The following is a 26,395-nucleotide window of genomic DNA, read 5'->3' as shown; positions in this document are numbered from 1 at the left end:
GCCTCACCCTGTTCCTCCTCTTTCTGCCCTCATTTCTGCTTCTCCCTCTCTCTCTCACTCGCCTTTCAGTTGCTGGTTGCCAGAGGGATGGGTATCTAAGAAACAACGAGTCATGATAGAACATGTGGTTTCAGACGTCATATTCTTGTCACCTGATGACAATTAACACAAAACAAACCCTTAACCATTGACAGAATCACACTGACTATCTTTCTCTCTTTGTCTCTCGCTCTACAGGTGAAAAAAGAACAGAGGGGGCAGTCAGTTTGTCCCGTTACTGTAAGAGCTGCTGAAGACTGGTACTCTGCTGCCAAATCTGGTGACTGAGCCTCCTGTCTGTCTATCTGTGTGTGTGTGATTGTCTTATCCTGGGGTCCCAAGGCTTTGCACTGGCTGAACTGCAGCCATGGAGGTGGCCCTGGTAGACTTTGAGAGCCTGGATGACCTTGATGTCAGCCTTGGGGATGAGGTGGACACCTATGCTGATGAGACCACAGCTCTCACGGTGGACCTGCCCCCAGAGCACAACAGCCCAGGCAGCAACTACCATCTGCGAGCCCCTCAGCTTTCCTCTTCGCCTTCCCACCATAGTCCTGTGCCCTCTTGCATTTGGGAATCAACTTCATCTTCACCCATTCCACAGACACAGACTCTGGGAGTACCCCAGTCCCCAATGATGCCAACTCCAACCAGGCGGGGGCGCAGTAGCTGCGCCAGCATGATCTCCAACTGGAAATTGCTACTGAGCAGTGAGGGCACTAAGGAGAGTGAGACAATCTTCAGTCGGCTCGCTAAGGAGTGCTGCGAGGATCTGTTTGTAGATAAACGAGGGCTGGATGATGGAGACCAGAAAGTCATCATCAACATTGCTGGTCTTCGATTTGAGACGCAGCTCAAAACCTTGGACCAGTTTCCTGACACACTGCTAGGAGACCCTTTGAAGAGGATGGACTACTTTGATCCAATGAGGAATGAATACTTCTTTGATCGGAACCGACCCAGTTTTGACGGGATATTGTATTACTACCAGTCAGGGGGTAAGGTCAGACGACCAGCTAATGTTCCCCTTGATGTGTTTGCAGATGAAATTTTGTTCTATGAGCTTGGAAACGAGGCCATGGAGCAGTTCAGAGAAGATGAAGGATTCATAAAAGACGTTGAGATCCCTCTACCTGCTAATGATGTGTATAGACAATTCTGGCTGCTGTTTGAGTACCCGGAGAGCTCCAATGCAGCGAGGGGTGTAGCACTAGTGTCTGTTTTTGTTATTGTCATATCCATCATTATTTTCTGCATGGAAACTCTTCCAGAATTCAGAGATGACTCTGACCCAGTTGTGCCCACACCTGTACAATCTTTCAACCAATCCAGTGGTTACTCCTCTGTGGCTCCACCCAGTGCGAAGCCCACAACTTTCTCCGATCCCTTCTTCATCATTGAGACTGCCTGCATCGCTTGGTTCTTCTTTGAGCTGTGTGTGCGATTTTTGGTCTGTCCTAGCAAAAAGGAATTTTTCCACAACCTCATGAACATCATTGACATTATATCCATCATCCCCTATTTTGTTACTGTGGTTACAGAATTGGTCACAACGCCAGAAGAGAGCTCAGGACAGAACATGTCTTTGGCCATTCTTCGTATCATCCGCCTTGTCAGGGTGTTTCGTATATTCAAACTCTCCCGTCACTCCAAGGGGCTGCAGATCCTGGGTCAGACTTTGAAGGCCAGTATGCGTGAGCTTGGCTTGCTCATCTTCTTCCTCTTCATTGGAGTCATCCTCTTCTCCAGTGCTATCTACTTTGCTGAGGTAGATGAGCCTAACACACAGTTTGTCAGCATACCCGATGGCTTCTGGTGGGCTGTGGTTACCATGACCACTGTAGGCTACGGGGACATGTGTCCCATTACCATGGGGGGTAAGATGGTGGGCACCTTGTGTGCCATCGCGGGTGTGCTGACCATTGCTTTGCCTGTTCCTGTTATTGTTTCCAACTTCAACTACTTCTACCACAGAGAGACAGAAGCAGAGGACAAGTTGCCTTTGGCAGATGCGCTTGAGGAAGCCATGAAGGCTGAGACAAGTACCAAACAGGGTAGCAGCACCTCACTCAATATAGCCAATGGCATCTGGCAGAGTGACAAAGGGATATAACTGTCGAAGGAGGAGGGGAGGAGGGGAGGAGGAGAGACTTTGCCACAAAGCAGGGGAGAAATATTAAAGAAGAGAATAAAGAGGAAATTAACTGTTATGATTTCCTTTAAAAAAACAAAAAGGTTAAATGAGACATTTTGTTTGTACCTACTGATACTAAATATGTTTTATAATGATATACAGGACATACCGTACTTACCTCTTTAGTGTCTATTATGGAAACGACACGTTGAAAATAAGCGGAAGAATTCCATCCATAGTCATGTTCAGGATTGTATGTCGACATATTTCAAATTCACTTTGTGTTAGGACTCTTCTTTTAGTTGCATAGAAGCAGAACAAATCCATCATTGTCATAATTCAGCACTATGTATGTTTAAAGTTGTATTTTTATAATCTTGGTCTTATTTTTATTGTCTTGGCCAATAATCCTAATGCTTATAAAATGAGATTGAGATTTTGGCCAATATAAAAGTTAAATCCTGCAAGCCAAAATGTTGATATGATTATAAGTGTCAACTGCATTGCTGAGCTACTTCTTGGTTCATCTTATAGGACTGACCTTTCTGCTGCTGGAAAAGCTGACAAATCATTAGATTTTTATGATGAGTTATTGGTTATGGAAAGGTGAGCATTGTGTCTGTGCAGCCCACAATTTCTAACCAAGGCGAAACTGTAACTGAGATTTATATCGGACAATTTGGGTAATGCCTTTTATCTCTCATCTTCTTCAAAACAGCTGCTTGAGGCATATGGTCTGTGGCGCCCAGTAGATGCTGCTGCTGTCTGCGGATGAACTGTGCAAAATAATAACTGATAGGGATGTTGGCCAACCATACAGACAAATGAGACCAAGGTTGTTAAAAAGGCTTTAAAAAAAAACACAAAAAAAAACCCAAACACAATTTTCCTATAAATGTCTGAATGTGTAACTTGTGTATTGTGTCTAGATTATAGCCCTGCTGTGTTTATTAGTTCAAAAATGTATCACGGTTCTGTTGTATCTATTCATTCTCTCTGATAAGTAGCATGGGTAAAAATCCTCCACTATTAATGGCAGTCTAACTGACTCCATGCTATGTATTATAATGGAGTGCCTTAAATTATGTATTTGTCATACTGTTGAATTTGCCATACATAATCTTACTGTAACACCTATGTTCATCATGGATAAATACGTATTTTTGATTTCAGTTTGGTTGAAAATGTAGAAGTTAAAACCTTTCTCCATTCTAGCGTTTGTTTGTGTGTATGAGTTCTTTTCCAAAATTCTGTCAAACTAAGAAAAAAAAATGCATTCTGACCTGAAATACAACCTAACATAGCCAAACTTTGTGAGGCAGATTCTATCCTTCAGAATTTGGATTTCATGCTATTAACATCATCATTACCATCCATCAGTGGATATTTTATTGAGCAAGTAAAACTTTCAGTTACACCATTATTAGAAAATTATGAAAAAACACATTAAGTGAAAAAGAGGGAGAAGAAGCCAAAGATAATTGCTTTATACAGGGGATAAAGGGAACTGTTGCAGGGCCAGGAGACATTAGACGAAAACGTCCCATGATCCGTCTTATTTTGTAGGCATAACGGAAAAATTATGCTGCAACAGTGCAATGTGAGTATTTCTTTCATTAGGTTTTTTCTGAATATAAAAATCTTGGAAAGTAAATCCAGACTCCAGGAATACAATATAATCTCAAACTGGTTGAGCATTGGATTATGTGCATTTGTATGTGTTTCCTGTGTTTGACAACCAGCTTCAAGAGGATAATGATTATTACAGTGATTATACAGTATGTCAGTTTTTATGATATCGTCAGTCTCTCGTCTGTGAAGCCACAGTTGTGCAATGATTCAGAAGTAGAGTGGCCTGAGCTGACCTGTGTCGTCATGGCTACAGCAGATGAGGGTTTATTACAACAAGACCATGACACTGTATTTGTGTTTGGATGTATGATAGCATTTCAGTATATGATTTACTGTTATGTGGATGCAATATATTCTGAGATTTTAAATCATGTCTTCTCATCTTTTATGTTCTCCGGTGTGTTTATAGAAGGGTGTGTGTTTGTGTGCATGCAGGTGTGTGTGCATATGAGAGACAGACAGAGGGAGAGAGAGAGAAGTTTGCGTTCTTGTATTTTCTCCTTATCTCCATCGGTGTCCCCCTTCAGGGAAGAAAATCCCTCGTTATATAAGATTTCGTCACTACTTTCATTAACCTGTCTCTGCTTTCACTGTAATGTTAGTGCCACACATACACATACACACACGCACACACACGCACACGCACACACACACACAAATATAGAGGTCACAGCAACAAGGCAAGTGGAGCAACTGTATCACTGGAAGTCTTCCAGACAACAACAGGATGCCAGTGTCTGGTTAACATGGAGGAGCCTGGAAGCTATTAATGCTAGCTAGCATCACCTGATACCCTTCTCTCTGGATTCACCTCAACACCTCGTCTCAGGCCGAGAAGGCTCCTCAAAGCTTAACATATGGGTTCAGTAAATACTAGAAGCAAAAAAAAATAAAAAATGAAATCATTTTAGAAATCATTTCCCCATTTTATTTTTTGTGTGAAAAAATATCTCACAGTCACCAATGAGATCCTAAAATAAGCGTTCGTTTCCCGCAAGTGTGATGCAATGTGAAAAAGCACGAGACTCTTTATGGTGTAAGAAGTGAGTCTAATTTCTTCATACCAATTTACAACGAAAAAATATGTGTCATGCATATTCATATGAGGTAGCTGGTGGGCAAAGTTTCTGTCACAATATTCAAGGAATAGTAATCCGCAGATTATTAGAGATTTCTGTTGCTGATATGCAAAAGACACAACACTAAGGGGATGAGACTAACTGTTTGTTGCAAATTATTCAGAATTAATAGTTAACTTTTATATATTGCTCATAATAATCAATCAACTTGCCAAGTTCTATTTTTAGATTTAAAGTGTAGTTGCTACTTCATGATGAGGACATGCCTCTCGTTCGTGGGCAAATCTACAATATGTCACACAACTGATTAAAGGGTCATAGTATAATATATTAACATAATGTGGAGGGCTTCATTTCAGGAAGCTATTTTAATAGAGGAATATAATAAATGATTATGCAGAATTCACATTTCAAAAGCTAAGCAATCAGGTTTAGATGCATTTTCTTTAGTGACTTGCTGTTACAGTGAATTCCTGCACATGTGGCTGAATAACATGTGTAGCATAAACATAGACATAAACAAAAATCTAAACTTAGATGCAGAAAATACTGTAAATGTGACTGCATTATTGAGATATCAGACATGGGGACAAGTTTGACCGTGTTCATGCAGAAGATGAAAATCAAGCAATAGAGTAGACTTGCAGGGCGTTTTTTTTTTAATAAAGCTATCATAACAACTTTTGATTTGCAAGAAATGTCTCATTAGCAATGCAGATAAAGTTGCACTCACAGGCAACTTTAGAGCTGAATTTTGTCCTGTCATATCACAACTGCTGTGTTATTATGCAGAGTTGGGAACAATGAAACTAACACACAACATTTGAGACTCTCAGAATGCCATTGAAGAGAGCTGATGAGTGTTATTTGACAACTCTTGATCTGCAAATTGTTTTCCAACTGCTGTGGTAAAACTGATTTGCATTTCCTCCAACCTGACAACAGGAACCCTAAACTATCAATGGATGTATGGCCCAGATTACGACCATAGGAAATGAGGGACATCCAAGGACAAAGAGTGAAAACAGAGCTGCTGTTGGAAAGTGAGAAAGGAGGGATGAATGACACTTGGAAGGAGACGAGATCTGAGTGTTCACACGCTACCTGGTCTCCGGTAATGGACTGTCACCCGCATAGATAGGTTACAAGCAGGTACGGAAATAGGTTAACAAGCGATAACTGCCAGACACATAAATCGGTATGTTCACACATACGCACCCATGCTCTCACACACAGACACACCCCCAAATGCAAAGCAAAATGATGTCCTAATGTGGTGCAGCATTTGTAATTTGTGTTATTGAAGTACAGGAAGAAAAAAGTTCCAAGTGCTCCTCTGACAGTGTAAACACACAGTAGCACTGCTGAATGTAAAACTTACAAAAGCTTTACCCCCGAAGGCACATATTTGATATTTGAACCAAAAGGAGTAAAATAGACAGAAAGTTAAAACACTAACTTTAAAGTTACTTTAATGTTTGAAGTAAAGTTACTAGTTGCTATAGTTTCCCCGCTCTTGTTACAGTTTGGGAGGGAGCACAAAAGAAACGGTTTGGGAATGGACTTTTGTATTTCACCCAAAAGGCCACGTCTGCACCGAAGAGGCCTTTCCCCTTGCCTGCTTTTCCGGCGCTCTCCTCCTCTCTCCTCATGCCACTCAGAATACACATCTTCACCAACACATAATGCTCTGTGTTGCTCTTGGTTCAAAAACAGCAAACAATTGTCCAAGGATATATTCAACTTTTACTGTTACTGTTAAAAGTAATTAAGATACACATATTTAACAGATGTAGATGTCTTTTCCCAGGACAGGATCGTTGTCTGTGATCAAGGTTCAGGTTTATAAACTGGCAATAGCAGCTGCACTTTGAGTAGAAACTAATTTGATTTCCATGGATTCAAACTCAAATTTGAAAAGGACATTCCCATCTGAAATGTTAAATCCAAATATCATACATCAAATCAGTCAGAACTAAAACAGCTTTTGATATTAATCTTTGAGAGTCTGTCTCGTGATTTATCCAGAATCTGCGTGTGTGCGCATGTGTGTGTGTGTTCCATATTCTCATGGCTCTGTGGGATTTTAACCACAGCTAGTCAATCCGACTCCATCCTTTACAAGGTCGGGTAGGTCAATAAACTTGTATTCCAGTCACCGGATACCTCATCAAAATTGTAATCGGTAATGTAATCCAAACTCAGTGATAGTGACTTCCAGATTACTTTCAGCATTTTTTGTGTAAATAAATAGGCTACGGTATAATATATGGGTTTATATGGGATTATATCTTAAATTTACAAATTCTTAGTTTCTCACTCTCACCTCAAAACTGTTTCCCCACACAGTTGCTTAAAAGTTACTAATGAACCAAACATCAATATACGCACATACACTGTATCCTCCACTGTGCCATATATGCACACAGCTCTCCCACACATGTATATATATGTGTGTGGGAGAGCTACTCTGAGTGTCAGGCTGCATGTGTGCGTGCGTGCGTGCATGTGTGCATGTGTGAACGCGTGCCTGTGTGTCCATCAATCAAACGTATTGAGTAGCCAAAGCAAGCACTACATATAATGTTATATCTTTTTAAATTATTACTATAGTTATTTTGATATTGGTAATTTATATGGGCTGGATACGTTTCATCTATAGTCTCAGGATATTAGAATTTAATTGAATAGAGGGATAATATGAAGAGTTTGTCATTCCTGAAGACTCACAGACGGTGCTGTCAAAGTTTTTAAATAATAAGGCTTCTGACTGAAAGGTCAATTCCTGCATCAGCAGGATAAATCTGTGTAGAAAAAGTGAAAGAGCTGTGTCTGCCACTCCATCATTACCACCACTGACACGTCTTTGGGCAAGGCCCTTAAACAAAAATACAACTATTTTACCTCAGAATAATGGTTTCAAAATCATTTTGATGGTACACTGACTTGTAAAAGGGAGAATGGTGCACTGAACACCCTTTCTGGCACTAAACATCACTAACTATTGGTCTTCAGCTAGCTGTGGCCTGTGCTCAGTATTCTCAGTATGGACATCATGGCAGAGGCGAAGAGACTAGCTCCTAGCATCTACATTTCAGCACACCACTGCTGTGGGTTCAGATGTTTCCAGAGATTAGCCAAATGCTCACTTGACATGAGTGGACAGCAAGATAGCTAGTTTATGCTGAGATGATGATTTTGTGTTTGTTGCCTGAGCAACTGATAAGCTTTGTTTCTGTACATAAACTGTTAGCTTCCGTTTCTAGCACCCTTAACCACTTGGACTCAGAGCCCAACAGACTTTATGTGACAGTGTCCTATAATTACCACTTCTGTCGAAAGAGGCTGCTGCTGCTGCTGCTGCTGCTGCTGCTGCTCAGCAAAAGTTACATAGTGTTGCTTTAAATGCTCCACTAGAGCATCTGAAGGCAACAAATCACACTACGACTATTGGCCTGTTTTAATTGTGTGAATGGATCACAGGTCTCCAAGAATAACAGAAGGGGTGGTTAAAAACCAAGTTCTTATGAGACCAACTCAGAACAAAACTGTGTTTCATTGCAGCCAGTCATGGGATGCATTAAAGTGGTAAACCTCTCATTCTTGTCATTTACATTTCACACACAAGTGTGTGATGATGACTCCTCTGAGTTGTTTTCAGCTAGTTATTTCTCCAGAAACATAAGAAACATGAAAAACAATTTATCTGAAAATCTGATTTATAAAAGCAGTATTACAATGTTGCAGTTGTTTACCAGTTTAATTGGAAAACAGCCATAGCAAGGAATGGGCCGTTTTGAACAGATCTGCTTTCTCTCTGGAAAGACTCACAGGACTGATAAATACAACTTGCTATAGATTTAAAATGGTTAAAGGACTTATTTTCTATGTATTTAACAGATATGATAAGGAAATTATCAAAATAATTGATTATAGTCACATTAGTCAGTATGTGTAAAATCAAAACATGATTTTGATTATTAAAGGCGAATATAGACATTTAATCCTGAACCTATGGGCATTACACTGTGGCACATAACTCACTAGGAAATACCATCTAAATTAAAGGGATGATAAGATGAAGACATAAGATGTCAAGAGAGGAGAAAGGTGAAGATGTGAAGAGTAAAACAGTCGGAATTAAGACAAATGGAGCACCGCCAGTCTGCTTTACAAGGAATAGACGATCCTTCGTGCGGGGCATCATCATTAGACTGTGTCTTCATCTAATCAAGTGGGCTCTAAATTTAGAGAATGAAGGAGGAGGAGGAGGAAAAAAGATTAGAAACAGAAAACTGTCAATCTGCTGCTGTTTATTAGTCGCATCACCAGGTCTTGCTGAGTTAGTCTGAAAGATCATAAGATCATACACACACAGACACACACACACAGACACACACACACACACACACACACACACACACACACACACACACACACACACACTCATTCATTAAAACATGTAAGTTTTTCTCCCTGGTGAAACCTGACAACATCTGTTTAATTCTGTCCACTCAATCAACAGACGTAATCTAAATGATCCCTTCCAGATCCCACAGATTACACATCTTCAAGACAGACAAACAAACACAGGGTGAAAGTTGGTCACATAAGGCTTGGGCATCTTAAGGTGAAGAATTTTCTAGAACTTAAATATCTGTTCACAATTTGTTGAGATGATATTGATAAATGATAAATTTAAACAAGACTAAGAGTCTGCAGCCACTTTAATGGGGCAGTTCTCTGAGCTTGAGCTAAATGCCAACTTGCTAACATGCTCACACTGCCAATGCTCACATGCTTTAGCAAGTGTAATGTTTGCCATGTGCACCATTTTAGTTCAGCATATTATCTAACATTTGCTAATTAGTGCAGCTGAGGCTGAAGGTAATTTCATTAGCTTTGCATTTTGTGAATCTTGAAGATATACTGATGCATCTTCTTGAAGATATACCTGTGGGCTTTCTCTGCATGTTAATAAATGTGGGGACAGCCAACGAATTAACAAGTAAGGACTCAGGTGCACTAACATGCACATGTACATGCAGTAACATGGCTACCAAAACACAGAACAGAGAACCTTCAACTGCCGAGAAGATAATCTCCCTCCTGTCTATACCGACTCACGCGTGCCCAGTCTCTGTCAAGTGATATGCATTTTCAGGTGCCATAGTTCATACGTAGATTATTTCTGATACAGAGCGGTGGCCTGGACTGGCAACAGCTGTGTGGACTTATGGGGGCTTTGTTCTCTGCACAGAAAATAGTTGTTTGCTGCTATATTGTTGTTTAAAGTCTTGTTTACTGAACCTGTAATGTGTGAGTTGAGATTGTGGGATTCTCAGAGTTAAAAGGCTTACCTTCAGCAGCCAGATGATGGAGAAAACATACTAGATTAACTCACTTCAACTGATAGATATACCACAGAAACACACACATATGCCCACACATGCAAGCTATACAGTATGAAGTAAAAAAACCTATCTCTAATACCTTAAGCCCTCTCTCGAGTGTAAATTAGGGGCCATGCATACACAAACACAAGCTTGCATACAGCTTGCACATACAGTCTCATACTACAGCAGGCATGTGTATGTAGACCAGCACACACACACATCTTTGAGATATGTGTGAGATGGCGTGTTTTTACATACATGTGTGTGATAAAATTAAAGGAAAAATCTACATAAAGAGTGATAAAGTAAAATGTTGTTCCACCATGAGCCTCCAGTGCAACTTCAATCCCCAAGTCTCAGAAACTGTATTAAAGATTCCATCCAAATGATGGTCCAATACCCCCCTCCCTCTTCCCCCACAGTTGGTGAAGTGGTGAGCATGAGCCTCATGATTTGCATGATGTGACTCATGAGGTTCATGATCTGTAAAGAAGCATCTTCATCCTTAACACTTTTCCATTCAGTTATTCAGGCGTTTCCTTCTGTCATGTGTTACCCCTCTGTAGCTTGTATTAGCTTATGAAAGTTCAGTAAATGGATTGCATTAATTTATCAAAAGAGCCTTGGGTGTCATCAATTCACACAAGCACTCACACAGTAGGCAATGGCCTAACCACTGGAACCAATGGTGTCTTAGTGTTTTGCTTAAGGGCACTTTGACATGTAAGCAACGGGAGCTGGGGGGGGGGAATTAGACCCAGATTTAGTTTATTTACATAAGTAAAGCATGGAGCATTCAAGGTGTACTATCAAGCCTTCTGTGTGTCAGATGTCACGTGCCTGTGACCAAGTTCCCATGGTCTTGCAGCGACATCACTTAGTGCTGTTTTTGAACTCCTCTGTCTTTCTTTTTCTTGCCTTTCACTCATGCCGAACTATATCCAATCGGGCGTAAACAACACCTCTCCCGCCTCGTCCCCATATGATCAGCATTTGTCATCTGATAGCACAGGATCTTTTAACCAAGTAAACACACAAATACAGACTACAAAATCTTACTCAGAGAGCAACTTTCACTTGTTTTAACTTTAACTTGATAATCTGTTATATTAATGGGAGTGTGTTTTTGAAAAAGAGAGAAAGAAAAAAAAACGACAAAAAAGAGCATGACAGTGTCAGATGGAGACAGTTTCTGAATGTCATGAGGCGGTAAAGGTCACAACTCCTCATCGAATCATCATCTTAAAGGTCATCCTCTTTTCTCCTTGGTGCTCCATCTCCATTGATCAGTAGAAGGGAGGCAATGACACTCTATCAGTATAAAAACCAGCCAACCTCTCTGTCTGTCTGCCTCTCACACAAAAAATCAAAACATTATGACAAACACCCACAAACACCTGTCAACCTGATCATGTGCCGTCAAATCACCTAAATATGCTCTGTTCACCCTGTTGCCAGGCGGATTAGTGAAAAGGTCATTTACTTTTAGAGGTATCATCAGTAAAGAGACAGGCGGCTTCCAGCGCTCTAATTTTAGCCATGTCAGTCATTTCCTCAAATTAAATTTTCATGGGCTTTGATAATCCAGGAGAGGAGAGGAGAGGAGAGGAGACACAACACTATTAAACTTGTGATTTCTTTAAATTGATCTTCTCCTGCATATGGACCCCAACACCTATCAGTTTTACAGACCCCACACCGTATTTTCGCTCTGTCTTGACAAAGCCAGCTGACTGGCTGGATCAGTAGCTGGTGTTGGACAGCAGCAGATGTGTGTGTTATCCGTATGATCCATCCACACTCATTATATAAGAGGATCTCTCCACAGGTAACAGGCCATCTGTCAGAACATGGAGCACTGATATCAAATGGTCTGTCCCAGCCCCGTGCCAACACATGTTACCATTCAGGCAGGAGTGTGAAAGGTGGATTAGCTGATCAAGTGAGTATGTGGTGTAGCTTGAGGGTTAAGGCACCGACTGTGAATATCGACACCCCAGATTCAACCCTGCCTGGAGGACTTCCTTGCACCTTTCTCTTCCTTCATTGCCTGTCAACTTTTTACAATCTATGATAAATATTTCTGTCTACGGTGTTTGTTTTTAAGTGTGTCTGCAGTGGGATTGTGGTCAACAGATTCAACATGATATACATTTATTCTTATATTTTCAACTACTACAGTTTTTTTTTAGTGCTTTATAAAATCAGAATTTCACATGTTATTGTAATCTACAAGTATACTGCAGTGAGTGGAGACAGCAGGTATAGTGTACAAAGTTGGCACAGGTGCAAAGTTGAATCCAAATCATCGGACTCAAATTTTGATTGAAGATTTTATTTCTGAAGTGTTTCTTCGGTTCAAGGATTTCAAAGAAAAACAATGTTTTTATGTTTGTTTGAAGTGTATTCTCCAGGCTGGGTTTGGCTGAGAGATCTGGTAGACTTTTTGATATCACAGCAGCATGCTTAATTCCCACCCCAGCTGTACCATCCTCCACACTGCTCAACGCTCCATCATAGGGGTATTTTATAAAATGATATATCAGTCCAGACGGTTATTGTCAAAAGTCAGTGTTTTCATTCTGAAATCAGTAAATCCATTAAGTAAATGATAAGAAACAGGAAGAGAAAAGAGAAAGCCACTGTAAATTAATGAAAACTAATAGGGGTGAAGAGGGGGTTTGGTTTTCATTTCATAAAGAAGCGAGACTCTCCCCTCAACTTAGGAAAAACTGCAATATTTATGCAATTCTACATACAATAATAAAAATAGATATGTATTACATCTGATGATGCCATATGTAAGTGATCAGATGTTAGAATATCTTTCATAATCAAACCAATGAGTCAACCATTATGTTTGTTGGCCTAAAAGAGTTGATATAGAGCAGCAGTAACTGCAGTAAATAGCTAATAGCTAATTGTGTCTCAAATTAAGAGTGGCAGGAAGCACAGGCTGGTAGTTAATATCTATCAACAGCAACTATAAAAATACATGGTACGAGACAAACAAGGGAAGCATCATTTATTCATTTGAAGTCACAAACAGGATTCCAAAAACACTTTGGCTTTGGTTACAATATGTCACAATGGAGCTAAGGGAAGTCAATGATTTTTGCTCCTAAAACATGAAAAGCATCATTGTGCCTAGTTACAAATTACATCAGCATTACTTGTTTGAATTCCTAGTATTTCCTGCAACCATTTCCTAATTGGAAATGAGGAAACACCAGAGGCCGCTTACACTTAAGGAGACAAGGAGTGAAAGAGTGTAGTGTTCAAATAGCACATCACAGGACTAGTTATCACCTCTCATGTGAACATAAACTTAAGAACCTTCCAGATAAGTGCCCTGCAGCTAAACTCGGAGCTTGGCTCAAACCCCAAGTGTTTTTGTCTGGGATGTTCCATTTAAAAAAATGGTGGGATTCATGATTTTTTACACACAAGTCAGCTGATCAACCACTGACATCCACACTTCCATCAGCAGTCTGTTTTTGTTTAGTGGAAACAGAATTCACTGTAAAAAATGTTCTTAGCATTTTAGATATTAAACGATGTTGATAATTCTATCTCAGAATCAGGATCAGAATCAGATTTATTCATCACTACCATAATATGCATTTCATCATATGAGCGAAATACCGTACTCCATAGATCAGGGTGCAGGTCACATTTAAAAACAACAAAAGACACAGTATACACAGGGCACAGTATTTGTGTGACATTAACTTAAAAAAACATGAAAAGAGAGCAGCATTAAAAACTTTTTATAAGAGCAACTTAAGATAAGATATAAAAAAGTATAGTACAGTACCCTACAACATAAGCTAAGTCAGCAGTTATACCTCCACCAAGGTTGCCCTCATCAGAGGGAGAAACGTTGGTTTCTGAGACCTCGTTACCCAGTGCCTCATCAGAGCAAAGCTTTCAGATTCCAAACAAGCGTAATTGTGACCGCACAATATCTGCATATTCATGTGGGCTGAAGGAAGAAATTGATTTTGGTTATCCCGTGACTTTCCACCCTTCACCAAACTTCAGAGTAAGCATCCACATCAGTTATCCTCATGCCTGTTGCTTGCTCATTCGGAGTATGTTCGGTTAGCTTCATATACTGTAAATATTGTAACACAAATCCGGTAAAATGTTGACTGGAGAAGAACCAATTACCACAACAGCTATGGATTAGTGGAGGTCTGCACTTACCTGATACATAGATACAATTTTAAAAGTATGAAAAAACTTTTTAACCAGCTTAGGTAAAATAAAGTTGCCTTTAAATAAAACAAAACTCAACATTCAAGACTTGTATGGTAGACTGATAATAAGGACTCAAAAAGGCTTAACTTCACAAAAAAACATGCAACCTGATGTACTAAGAATACAGTGTTTACATTTCTGCTTGCTGAGCTAAAAAAAAAAAAAAAAAATTAGTTGATTTCTCATAATGTCATTTTGGTTTAATCTTGTGATGGAGCGATGGACTGTCTGTGCAGACTCCTAAGCTTGATATTTTCTGAATGGGCAGAAAAGGAAAAGTTATTCCAAGCTGTTGAGTGACTCTGTTCTTGAAGTGTAATTTTCAGCCACTGCAAGAACAAGATGATGGGCATAACCCTAAAACACAGAGATGATTCAAGTCCAGTCGAGCTGAGTCCAGCCAGGTTGAGATAAGTATGAAACAGCTGATCTTAGTTAGAATTAGTAGCAAAATAGATAAATAGTAATTCTGAAAGAATGAAACACAATTTCAAGGATAATAATGTGTTTAAGGATGCTATGCTGTCTTACCTGTCGGCCATGTTTTTCTTAAGACTACAGACAAATATGTTGGAAACGAAGAAGATATAACATCTCAGGCTACACCAAGTCCAGAAAACCAGCTCTGGAGCCTGCCTGAACAGCAGCTCTATTCTGAGGGAGAGAGAGAAGACACATTGAAACTCAAAAAGTCTACTACAGCACATTTGTAATTGTTAAATTGATGTCAGTCTTTTTGTACAAAGGAATAGCCAAACCATAGCTTTAACCATAACATACCGATGACCAAAACAATACCTGTGGATGAATAATTGTGGATGCCTCTCTGACTTATATTGTTATATGCCTGTTTCTTTATGCTAAGCCTTACACATACCAGGCAGGTGTGAGAATGGTATCAGTCTTGCCTGTGTTATGTACTATATTTTCAGTGTGTTTGTTACCTCTGCCTGCTCTGGAGTACGACGTAAAACCACAGCATGACAGGAAGGAGTAGGTACGATAGGATTCTCGCAGGGAGTCCGAACATGCTCACATAAGTCACGGCATTACCCAGCAGAACTGAAACACATATGTTGACAAAAGCGATTTTTTACAGAGGGTAAGTGTAACAAATCTAAATGTTCAGCCTCAGTTCTGAAAGTAACAAGACATACTGGAACGTCTCTAATGACAACAAAAGCTGTCCATCTTAATGTAGTTAACTCTGTGTGTGTGTGTGTGTGTGTGTGTGTGTTTGTCTGTGTGTGTGTGTGTGTGTGTGTGTGTGTGAGAGAGAGAGAGTGCCGGCCATACCATTCTTTACCATGTCAAAATGGAGAGGAGGTTCTTGAACTGCTTGATTTCCGTTCGAGTCGCCCGTCAGCATCGTCTGCATGTGTGTGTTGCCTATAAAAGATGTCAGCGTAGCCTTCTTCTTTTTTGCGTTCATCTCCTCATCTTCCTCTATGGCGGTGTTCACATGCGTCCACGTTTTACCTTGGTTATAGTTGAGCTGCCCTTGAGATAGTTTCTGTATCATTATATATGGGGCAAGATCTGCACACGAGGGGGAAAGACATGAAAGAGAAATGAAACAGGTTGATCAGATTTAGTCTGTATGTAACAAAAATAAATGACTTTACAACTGTAATTTCCCCCTGTATTTTTACCCACCATTACGCAGAAGGAAATGAATGGCGTCTTTGTAGCCACTGTAGTAGGCTTGTTCCAGCTCCTGGAACAGAATTAGATGTTACAAAATAGTCTTTCAGAGAGTCTTTGTGTGTTAGACAGATGCCGTACATTCACAATGATTCATCAAAATGACAGACTGAGATCTGCACATTTAGAGTTTAGCATCCAGTGAGATACAACAAGGGTCTGACCTTTAAAGCCATGGGGTAAAGAGCATTGATGACCCTGAAGCTGTTGGCCATGTTCATGTTCAGGGTGGCTCCACTCACTACCATTTCCCACCTGGACAGTGGTTCTGTGGGGCAGATATCAGTGTCTCCAGAGAATGGAGAAACTGTCAAGGTTTGGCTGCAGGTTCCAGACAGTACAGGCTGCATGCTGGTGAAACCCCCATCTACGTAATACTGCAAGATAAGATCACGTTTATGATGCAGGCCAAACAATGTGCTCCGAGTGAGTCTGTGAGAAGGGCATCAAATACTCACATCTCCTTTGTAGGACGGAGGCTGCAGACCGCAGTAGCCAGGCACAAAACAGCTACATAGCAGAGCCTAAGGACAACACACAACAATTTGAAGTGTCCATTTTTCGGGTTTTCCAAACTGCTCTCGAATCAGTGAGGTGTGGACCTGTAGTGCAAACTCACCTGTACGACATCCTCTTTGGACTGAAATTCAGACATCACCGTGTTCTTGCCATCGGTCAGGCGGGTCATTGCCACAGAAAGACGACCACTAGCCAGCTGGTGCGCATCCGAAGGAAGATGTTTGCGTAAAACACACTCCAACCAATGGAATACATTGACTGAGGGGTTCAACGGCCCAAGTGTAAAAGCGTTCACCTGTTTGGCAAAATTCAGCATTTCATCCCGAATGGTAACTGTGAAATAAAGAACTTTGAGTCAGAAACAATTATTACACAAACAGATTTAGAGCAAATGATAAAGTCTCTTACTTGGGTTCATCTCACAGACCACAGTAACTGCTACCAGAGATCCAGCAGATGCACCAAGAACTGAAGGTGCTGTGCGCAGTATCCAGGGTGCATAATTCAAGAAGCACTGGGCGACCCCTAACTGGTAGGTAGCCATGAATCCACATCCAGAGAAGGAGATAGACGGAGCAACTTCACCGTAATGACAACTGGAAACTCCCGGAGCCATTTTACAAAGCTTTTCAAATAGTTTTAAATGTTTTAATCGTAGATGGCGACAAGCATTTGTGCAGTGGCACAAATCCTACTGTCTTTAGAAGGAAGACTGGGATAAAGCAGGGTGAGATTAGTTCTCCAATGAAAAGTGGGTCTTTTTTTAAAGAAATCTCAATTAGACATACCATATTGGTCATGGCCATGTGATATAACATACAACACTATCAATGACTTTTTGTCTGTTTCTAGTTCTAAATACTGACACGCTTTGGTTCTGCTTATCTCAGACTGGTTTCCATGTGATTCTAAATAAAGGAAACGCTCCATATTTTTGGAAATGCTGAAGTTATAAATGAAAAGAAAAATTTAACAAATGTACAACGAAAACTGACTTTAACAATCCCTTTATTTTAGTACTTTTTTACAGACTCAAAGAAAAACAATTTTTCAGTTTTGAAAAGGACAACTAAAGCACCATAGTTATACATTATTGAGTCACATTGTAAAATATGACTATGTGACGAATAAAACTTTGAATTTTGAATGTTACTAGTTTCAACAGAAAATATAAGTTTCTGTAATCTTTAACTGTACCTTTTTTATTCTTTTATGATCCAATTTTCGTTTTGTTTTTTCTCTATTACCTAATCAAGGAAACAAACATCAATATTTCCATCTGACTCTTGAGGGTATTAATAAAACACAAACTTAGCATTGGTTTCATAAGATGAAACAAATCTAAAAATAAATTTAAATGATTGGGCAATTTCTGTTCTCTTAGAGTCAGATACGTATCAGCTGCTGAGCCGCAGGTTACCATACTACCACAGCGCCCCCTGCTGGTACAGATGCCTGCTTCGACATGTGCAGAGTGCACAGTACTGTGAACGTGTGTGTGTTTTCTTTACATGTTGCCAGTGATACATTTAGCCAAAAACACGAACCTAGTTAGTAAAGGGGCCGTCTACTTTTGATCTGTCTTTTTGGTTGTCTGTGCAGTATGACCCAGCCCGGGACAACGCTGCACCAATATGGTGCCAAAATTCCTGATCAAATATACTTTGTACATAAATTGATTTATCAAATTCGGGTACAAGAAAGAAAGGAATGAAAAAAGAAAGGAATGAAAAAAGAAAGGAAGAAAGAAAGAAAGAAAAGAACAACTGTCCACATTTTTATGACATGCAAATATTTATTTTACAAAGCAGGAAAAACATTGTAGATACCAAGGTTTTGACTTTACAACAAGCATCCTCAGACTGATAAAGCGCAAACTATTGTGAAATAAAAACTTGTAAAAACTGGCTCAGACAAACTATTCACACAAATATTTTAGTGTGAACATTAATAATCCCTCCTGCCTCATCCTGCATAAGAACACTCAAAAAATTACACACACAGAATTACTGGAACAATTTTACAATTCCATCACTTACCTGCAAAATGTACAGCATATAGTATATATAGAAAATAGGTGCATTATCTGTACAGCAAGCCTGGGAAATTTGAGTTCTGATGATTATTCTGCAAGTTGAATGTAATTTCTTTCAGTATTTCTTGTCCCTTAATATTAGTGTTGTATTCACAGCAAAATGAAAAGCAATCACAGTGGAAAAATTCCTGACAACACACCCAATGTACCCAAGTGCATTCTGTAGCAGAAGATAAATACACCACAATCTCCTTCGTATTTTGTAATGATTTTTGTTGTATTGTATTTGGCAAGTCTAATGCTGTTTTTTCTATCTCGCAGGATCACCGGTTGGAGGGGTCTCTGGAGAAGCGCGATCAGGGGAAACCTCAAAATGGTCCTCACTGAGCTCGTGTGCAGGACTGCTGTTTGGAAAGTCCCCGTCCGGAGGCGGAGTGCGCTCTGGGGACTCGGCTGGATCGGCCTGCTGTTTCCTGATGTCCTGTGGGAGCTTCAGAAACCTGAGGGGAGCCGTAGAGGGGGCAATAACAAATATTTAGCAAGCTGCTGTGAGGGAAAAGACAAGACATTGAATGAGAAAGAGAAAGGGGCAGAGACCTGAAGAGGAGTTTTTGTCCCCGCTCCTTTTTGATGATGTTGAGCTTGTAGTAGTGCCGCAAAGCACGGGACATTTTTTCATAGGTCATATTGTCTCGGTTCTGTAAAAAAAAAAAAAAAAGGGATCACACATCATCAGCCATTTACAGCCATGTCCCCTGTCAGATGGCCCACGCAGACCTACAGTATGTGCTCACCTTGTGGTTTCCCCAGAGACGTGCCAGTCCATTGGGGTCGACCACCCTGAACACCAGGCTGTCCTGGTCTTCCCATCGTATGTATTCTTGGTAACGGTCGTCACACAGTAGCTGATACACATAGTCCCACAGAAGTCTGCACTCTGGCAATGATTAAAACAACAATAAGGCTTAGGATTAAAGAGACATAAATTTCTACAATCTCTATTAAGCAGTTGGCAAGATAAATCATTCATATGCTGCTCTGAGACTGGATTTCTAAAAGCTAATAGTGTGTCAAAAACTTACGTCTATGAGTTTTTCTACCTCCCAATGGTCAAAAACTGCTTGATGCAGTTCACACTGTTGCACATGTTGGGGGTGCTCGGAGGAGGCAGCCGTGCATTTTCGCAACCATCAGACACCATACTGACGAGTGAGACTTTCAAGTGTATCAAGTCATTTTGCCTCACCCAATTCTGATACCAATGTCAGATATCAATTTTTTGCCATTTCTAGCGTGTGTGCCAAGTTTCATGTGTTTTCGAGCCCTCAACAAGAACCTCCTGTTTCAGGGGGATTTTTGCCGTGCCGCCACAGAATTCAATGAAAACTCACAATATCCACAGCAAAGCATCATCAGGGTTGTAAGCGCTCTTTAACCATGTTTGAAGTGGGTGTGGTCAATCCAACTATGAGAAGTACATCAAATTGTAAGACATGACATTTTCTGTCACCATATATGGTGCTATGATTATAACTGAATAGTGGCCTGTAGATGTCTTCAGGCCGGGACTGTTATCAAACATATAAAGTTTGAAGCTTTTTTGTAAGTCTTGGGATGTTACATGTGCCTCATGAATTTCGTATAAGTAGGTCAAACATACGGGGAAGGGGTACATCGTTGAAATTTTCTGAGGGCACACTGTAGTGCAGCTTTTAAAAAATTAACCTAACAGTACCTGGGATGCGGCCGTTGGCTTTGTGCAGTGGGCTCCGTGGCTTCTCTCGACTGGACAGGTTGAGAGGCTCCTGGAGGGTTCTCTCCGTTTGAGGACGACACTGAACCTGGCTGTGGGGCATTGTAGGGACAGCAGCTGATCCATCTAACAGGGAGAGAGAGGAACATAGAGAGAGCAACAAAAAGAGAGGGACAGAAAATAAAGACATCGCAGTAAACTGCCGGCCACAATATTTGTGGTATAGTAGTTTGAAATACCCACTAATATGTGTGATTGGAGCAGGGTAAGTGTAAAAGATCAAGGGACGATCTCTGAGAGGTGACACTGGCTCTGGCTGGCTGCTCACAGTGGTTACGAGAGCTGCCGACACTGCATTGGTGAAAGAGAGGGAAACTGTGAGAGAGAAATATGAGGAACTGTGAGTAAAAGCTAAACTGAAAGCAAAAGTGATTCTACATTAATGGGTGTCTTGAAAGTTAATTCAGTATTTAACATGAGGCCATTTTATTACTTGAATACAGGAGGAAGAACAAAGTAATTTTTCTGGACTCTGGAGTTATAAGATCGCTGGTTACCAGGTAACCACGACGCACCCACTAAACATCTAGCTTCCTGTAATGGAAAGCTTTTGTTATGGTTGAAGCAAACAAGGAATGTGTGTGTGTTAGTATTGCTCTACTGAAGGGTGAAATGCCCTCACCAGTGCAAAGTAACAAAGTACTGTACTTATGCAGAGTTTTTAGGTGGTGGTACTTTCATATTTCCATTTCATGTCAACTTTGCAAGGAAATGCTGCACTTTTTGCTCCTCGGCATGTATCTGATAGGTGCAGTTGCAAGTAAACGTTTTACATACAAAATATAGCACATTAGATATGATGCAGCGCGATCCTTTAAACCACCCACCTGGCAAGCCACTGGTCCTCACATCAATAATAAAAAGGATAGTGGCAGGTACATTTTAGTTTAGTTTGACTTGCATATGGGTTGATGGTAGGCATGCACTGATCAGAGTTAGGTTTCAGAGTTCACGAATAAGAAGTGGATGAATGTCCTCTCAAGTAGAGCAAAACAAACAAAGGAGAGAGCATGAATTCCTGTATGTGTTTGCACATGTACATGTGACTGATCAGGAAGTATTTCCAACCACAATCAAACCATGATAAACAAGTTTGATTTGATATGTAACAAAGGAGAGCAATCTACTGTGTGTGAACAAGGTATATTTATGTGTGTGTGCTCTTATTACTACTGCAGTAGCACTACAGTCTGTACAACTATCCTGTAGATACAGTACAAAACAATCTGCCAAATCTACTCTGTACAGAGTATAGATAGTTTGTTGACCAGAGCTTGTCTTTATATAATAGCTATATGTTTAGAATTGATTACATCTTTCTTTATGTATATATCTGTGTGTTTAAGTATATTGAGAGTTACTCATTCATGCCTTCATCCCCAGCAGAGTGAGCTATTGTAACAGTCTCTTGTCTGGTTTTCTAAAAACAAAAGACAGCCAGACCGTCCTGTTCTTAAATCTTTACACCGTCATGTATAGAGTAGATTTCAAAGTGTTGCTGCTGGTTTATAAATCACAACCCTGCACAACCTTGGATCAAATACATATTCCTCTGCTTGAAGAATACAAACCCTGAGAGTCTCTAAGATCTTTAGGAAATAACCTTGCATTACTGAGAATCTGAGTCAAATTCATCCATGTGTCAACATACTTGGTCAGTAAAGCTGATTCTGATTCTGACTGATTCTGAATATGTTCAGAAATCTACTCTTAGACTTTACTGACCTTGGGTGTCATTGACTGTGGGAGGCTGAGGCTCTGGGGTGCTGTGAGTGGTGATCTTGCAGCTGATTGGACTCTGACTTTGTCCATTTGCCAGGGTGGGAGATGTATTTTGAGGAGGGTCACAGACAACATTCCTCCTTTGTTGTTTCACACACTGAAGGATCTCATACAGAACATCACCTACAGAAAACCAGGGAGTGCACATGAAAACACAAGCACAAAACCAGTCAGCGTGCTCTCTTTTTGCATACACACACATTCCTACCTGAGCTGGGGCAGCGGCGTCTGAAGTCTTCTTTGGTGAGCAGGCACAAGGCTCGGCCGTTCATCTCGAAGCGCCCCTTCTCTGGCCGGCGCAGTGAGTACTCCTTCTGAGCCCAGTGGAGCCAGTGGGCAACATCCTCCTTATCCCACAGAGATGGATTTATTCCTAGAAAATAAACCCACATAATTCAAAAACACACAGTGTGTGCTGGTAGAGGGTGCTGCAGTCATGTGGAACAGGATCGCCCAGGTGAACAAAGCATATGTCAAACAGAGAAGAGAGCTTGACTCACGCAGCCGTCCAGGTAGATGCCACAGGTCTTCGTGAGTGGGAGCACTGGCCAGAGGGAGCTGGTTACGGGTGGATTGATGTACACTGGGAGCAATGTTGACTTGCCTTCCATGCGTTATGGATGGACTATTTTCTTGCTGCACAACATGCACACACATGCCCCTTTAGTACACACACACTCACCTATTATGCACAACATAAAAACAGCAGTACAGAGCAGAATTTTAAATGATTTACCAAGCGAGTTTTCAATAAAAGCAACTTACTTACAATTCACACACACTTACAATTCTCATAAAACAACAAAACTACAGTTATGCTCCATTTTTGCTTTTTAAAGACAACACATTGTTAAAGTGGTTGCTCCTGCGACCTGAAATTACCTTGACCAAAGGTGGCGGGGAAACGGTCTCCATTGAAATTATCTGTATCTGTAACAAAATTAAAAAAAACTGGGATGATTTCCTCGTAAACAGAGACAAAACTCGTCCAATAAATTGAAATAAACTTCAGGTTAAACCTCCCCGAATTCCATTTTAAATAAAGATTGCAAATTACTTTCGAAGAATTAAGACACAACCATACTGTATAATTTTACATTCGACCCTTCCGGGAAATGAAAACGAAAGAAACACAATCCTTGCTGGGGGTGTGTGCAAAATAGGCTGATTGGAGGAAGCGACGGCTGAGGACATTTCCAAAAGCATTTGACTGCGCTTGATCTGTAACAGGGGGCACAGTACTAAAGGAGCGGTGTGTCAGTAATGTCTTCAGGAAAATCTGTTGTAGTGCTTATTCACACTTCCGTCCATTAAATATCTGAATGAACAGTTATTGTGGTGGGAAACCTAAATGACAATTTCAGGAAGTGGGTGATTAAAGAAAACACTTGGAGTGTGAAAAGTGGACCAGAATAGCGCGTGCGCTGATGACACAGAAATAGACTTCGGAGCTCCTCCTCATTTGACTTACAGGAAGACCGAACAAACCTGCTGCAGTTAGACCTGAGCGGACGAACGTCCCTCTGCACGGGAAAAGGTAAGATGTTAATACAGGGAAGCAGCACCAAAGACATAAGGTTACTTCGGTTCGGGGGAAAATGACGACCTTAAAGCCTTTCCACTATGGGAAGTACTTTCACCCAGAGTCTGTTTATCGGACAGAAATACTACGACACCGTTTCCCACAAGCACGTGCCTGGACAAAGTGTCCTTAGAGTACGATACAGTGATTTCATGTTGAAGTATTTACAATATAAGGGGATACCTATGTTAGAATCAGGGGCCACAATAACACCCAGTGGCCAATCTCTGTTTTGGACTAGCCTATGATAAAATCTTGGAAAAATGATTACATAATAATAATAATAACAACAACAACACCGATGATGATAACAATATCCAACACCCTATCCAAATTCGACAAACAGTCAGACAAAAGTCTACCTTTTCTCTGACAGCTTTTGCTTTTTGGTCATAGGGCATATTAAACATTAACTATGTACAACATTGAAGGAGGCGAATCAAAGTCCAACTAAGAATGACATAAATGCCAATATAAAAGGTTTCAACCAACACAATTTATCAAAATCTTTATTTGATCCCCACATGTAGGGGTGAGGTTGAAGTTGAAGTATCTGGGTCAGAATGTATATATATATTTGTTTTCGGGGAAAAATGTTGTATAAGTATTACACAAAGTTTATTATGTCCTAATTATTTAGTTAACAATTGACTGTATATAGTAGCGTGATCCCCCACACTAATAGAAGACCAGTGTTTAAGATTGTCAAGATATGTGAAATATGAAGTCACTGACAAGGCTTCTTACAATGTTTTATATTGCATTTTGTGGATGTAAACCTCTGGAATAGTTTAGTAAAATAAAAAGAAATGCTCACATGTCTTTTCTGTCATATTCCTCCAGTGATGTGGGCTCAAAAAGTGGGGGAACAGCTGGGCCACCCAACACGATCAGTAGCAGGATGGCTGGTCAGTAAGTTCCTCAAAACGTACAACCAGGTCCTCGAGGAGAATACTGTGCGGCTGAGTGGGATCCAGCCTGGGGACACAGTGCTGGAACTGGGTCACGGCCCAGGTTTGGGTCTACAGTCAGCAGCCAAACTGCTAACAGAGCCCACAGGCCGCCTTATAGGGGTTGATTACTCAGAGTACATGCATCAGGTGACGTATGACTTCTGACAGAGTGGAATGAAGTGTGTAAATTCAATGCATGTATGTCCTCAAGTATGTAACAAAAAGATTGCCTCAAAGGAATAAAGTATACCATAATATTTTTATAGATGTAAAGAGCTCAAGTCTGTCTAAACCAACCACATGTGAACTGTGAGCCTCCCTGTAAAGAACACTTATTAAGAATGAGGCAGAAGAACCCACTGGCAGACAGGCAGACAAAAACAGAGAAAATTATAACTGCTACTCTGACAACATTTATTTGAAGAGGAAGCATTACTCACTTTTGGAATAGTATAATATTTCTCTTGTTCTTCTCTTACAGATGGCAAGTGAACGACTGAAGGAACTTGTGGCATGTGGGAAAGTGACACTACACCACTGTGATGTCGCAGCATTGCCGCTGGCAGACAGCAGTGTGGATAAAGTCTTCCACTGTAACTGCTACTACTTCTGGCCTGACCTCAAGAAAGGAGCTTCAGAGATTCACCGGGTAATGAAACCAGGTAGGATATGACATTGTAACAGTGAGAGATGTTCGTCATCCAAATTAAAACCTGTGTCAGATGGTCTGGAGATTCTCTCTTACTCTTAGTTTTGACTTTCTGAGCAATCACTGTCATTTTTTTCTCCCTTCTCCTTCTTGAACCCCCTCAGGAGGCCTGATGGTGACCACGCTGAGGCTGTCCAGTGTAGCTGCTTTTGCAGCAAAGCGAGTGTTGCCAGGGGAGAACTGGCGCCCGGAGGCCTACATGGCAGCTCTGAGGGAATCTGGCTTCACTGATGTCAGAATGGAGGACAAACAACACAAACACATTACTTTTCAGGCTATCTACGCCACTGCCTTAAAATAAGAAATTGTGTATGCTCTACCCCACTTCTGTGATTGTGAGACTTTGTATGTTTGAACTAGTTTTTCATAGTGTATCTTTTCAAGATGGAAAAGCTCTGCAAATAATCAGAACTGTGTCATCTAATTGCTTTGTTGAATATTTCCTTGATGGAATTACACAATGTTACACTCTGAGATACACTATATTTTGATATGATTGAATTATATTATTATCAAAAAATATTTTATTATATCATTATAAATCACAATGTAGCAAGTATATGTAAAGCCAAATGTTCAAAGCAATGAACACTGGCCTCACTGTTGCATTTCCATTAACCTACACCAAAATCTTTGGCAAAGTGGTTTCAGACTTTTGGACCCCACTGTATGTGTAAAACAAAATCAAATAATCAAATCAAATAATGCTGCTGTTACTTAAATAAAACACTATGGAATAAGATTGGATCAGATAG

The 26,395-nt window shown here is 40.5% G+C and overlaps 3 protein-coding genes across 9 annotated transcripts; 2 read left to right on the top strand and 1 right to left on the bottom strand.

Moving 5' to 3' along the window:
* Window positions 1-406: 406 nt before the first annotated feature.
* Window positions 407-2,278, top strand: LOC111218931 (potassium voltage-gated channel subfamily A member 10-like). Of its 2 annotated transcripts, XM_022741417.1 has the most exons (2): window positions 407-469; window positions 650-2,278. In XM_022741417.1, exons 1-2 carry the CDS (start codon window positions 407-409, stop codon window positions 2,150-2,152), a joined length of 1,566 nt encoding a protein of 521 aa, XP_022597138.1. In that variant the 3' UTR covers window positions 2,153-2,278. The 2 variants fall into 2 exon arrangements, with proteins under 2 accessions (XP_022597138.1, XP_022597137.1); XM_022741416.1 differs by having other exon boundaries at window positions 407-2,278.
* Window positions 2,279-18,560: 16,282 nt separating this feature from the next.
* Window positions 18,561-23,538, bottom strand: LOC111218937 (transcription factor ETV6-like). Of its 6 annotated transcripts, none has more exons than XM_022741429.1 (10): window positions 23,454-23,538; window positions 23,279-23,326; window positions 22,897-23,032; window positions 22,605-22,769; window positions 22,340-22,519; window positions 20,798-20,929; window positions 20,537-20,680; window positions 19,596-19,738; window positions 19,399-19,499; window positions 18,561-19,301 (listed from the first exon to the last, which is right to left on the bottom strand). In XM_022741429.1, exons 2-10 carry the CDS (start codon window positions 23,309-23,311, stop codon window positions 19,112-19,114), a joined length of 1,224 nt encoding a protein of 407 aa, XP_022597150.1. In that variant the 5' UTR covers window positions 23,312-23,326; window positions 23,454-23,538; the 3' UTR covers window positions 18,561-19,111. The 6 variants fall into 6 exon arrangements, with proteins under 6 accessions (XP_022597150.1, XP_022597151.1, XP_022597148.1 ...); XM_022741430.1 differs by having other exon boundaries at window positions 23,481-23,530; XM_022741427.1 differs by having other exon boundaries at window positions 23,476-23,480.
* A 149-nt stretch (window positions 23,539-23,687) lies between these two features.
* Window positions 23,688-25,959, top strand: LOC111218952 (uncharacterized methyltransferase YdaC-like). The gene is made up of 4 exons (XM_022741457.1): window positions 23,688-23,933; window positions 24,822-25,078; window positions 25,413-25,593; window positions 25,745-25,959. Exons 2-4 carry the CDS (start codon window positions 24,824-24,826, stop codon window positions 25,939-25,941), a joined length of 633 nt encoding a protein of 210 aa, XP_022597178.1. The 5' UTR covers window positions 23,688-23,933; window positions 24,822-24,823; the 3' UTR covers window positions 25,942-25,959.
* The last annotated feature ends 436 nt before the right edge of the window (window positions 25,960-26,395 follow it).

Source organism: Seriola dumerili, unplaced genomic scaffold (assembly GCF_002260705.1).
Source record: "Seriola dumerili isolate Sdu_G_001 unplaced genomic scaffold, Sdu_1.0 BDQW01000056.1, whole genome shotgun sequence".
NCBI lineage: Eukaryota > Metazoa > Chordata > Actinopteri > Carangiformes > Carangidae > Seriola > Seriola dumerili.
This window is presented reverse-complemented; position numbering and strand designations above follow the sequence as displayed.

What these genes read in the sequence shown, in the direction of transcription:
- LOC111218931 (XM_022741416.1), top strand. Translation starts at nt 407, where the DNA reads ATGGAGGTGGCCCTGGTAGACTTTGAGAGCCTGGATGACCTTGATGTC.
- LOC111218937 (XM_022741427.1), bottom strand. An exon ending in CCCCGCCACCTTTGGTCAAG is followed by an intron (nt 23,033 to 23,278) that starts GTAATTTCAGGT and finishes CATGTTGTGCAG; the next exon opens with CAAGAAAATAGTCCATCCAT. An exon ending in GCATCTACCTGGACGGCTGC is followed by an intron (nt 22,770 to 22,896) that starts GTGAGTCAAGCT and finishes TTTATTTTCTAG; the next exon opens with GAATAAATCCATCTCTGTGG.
- LOC111218952 (XM_022741457.1), top strand. Translation starts at nt 24,824, where the DNA reads ATGTGGGCTCAAAAAGTGGGGGAACAGCTGGGCCACCCAACACGATCA. An exon ending in ACTCAGAGTACATGCATCAG is followed by an intron (nt 25,079 to 25,412) that starts GTGACGTATGAC and finishes CTTCTCTTACAG; the next exon opens with ATGGCAAGTGAACGACTGAA. An exon ending in TCACCGGGTAATGAAACCAG is followed by an intron (nt 25,594 to 25,744) that starts GTAGGATATGAC and finishes GAACCCCCTCAG; the next exon opens with GAGGCCTGATGGTGACCACG.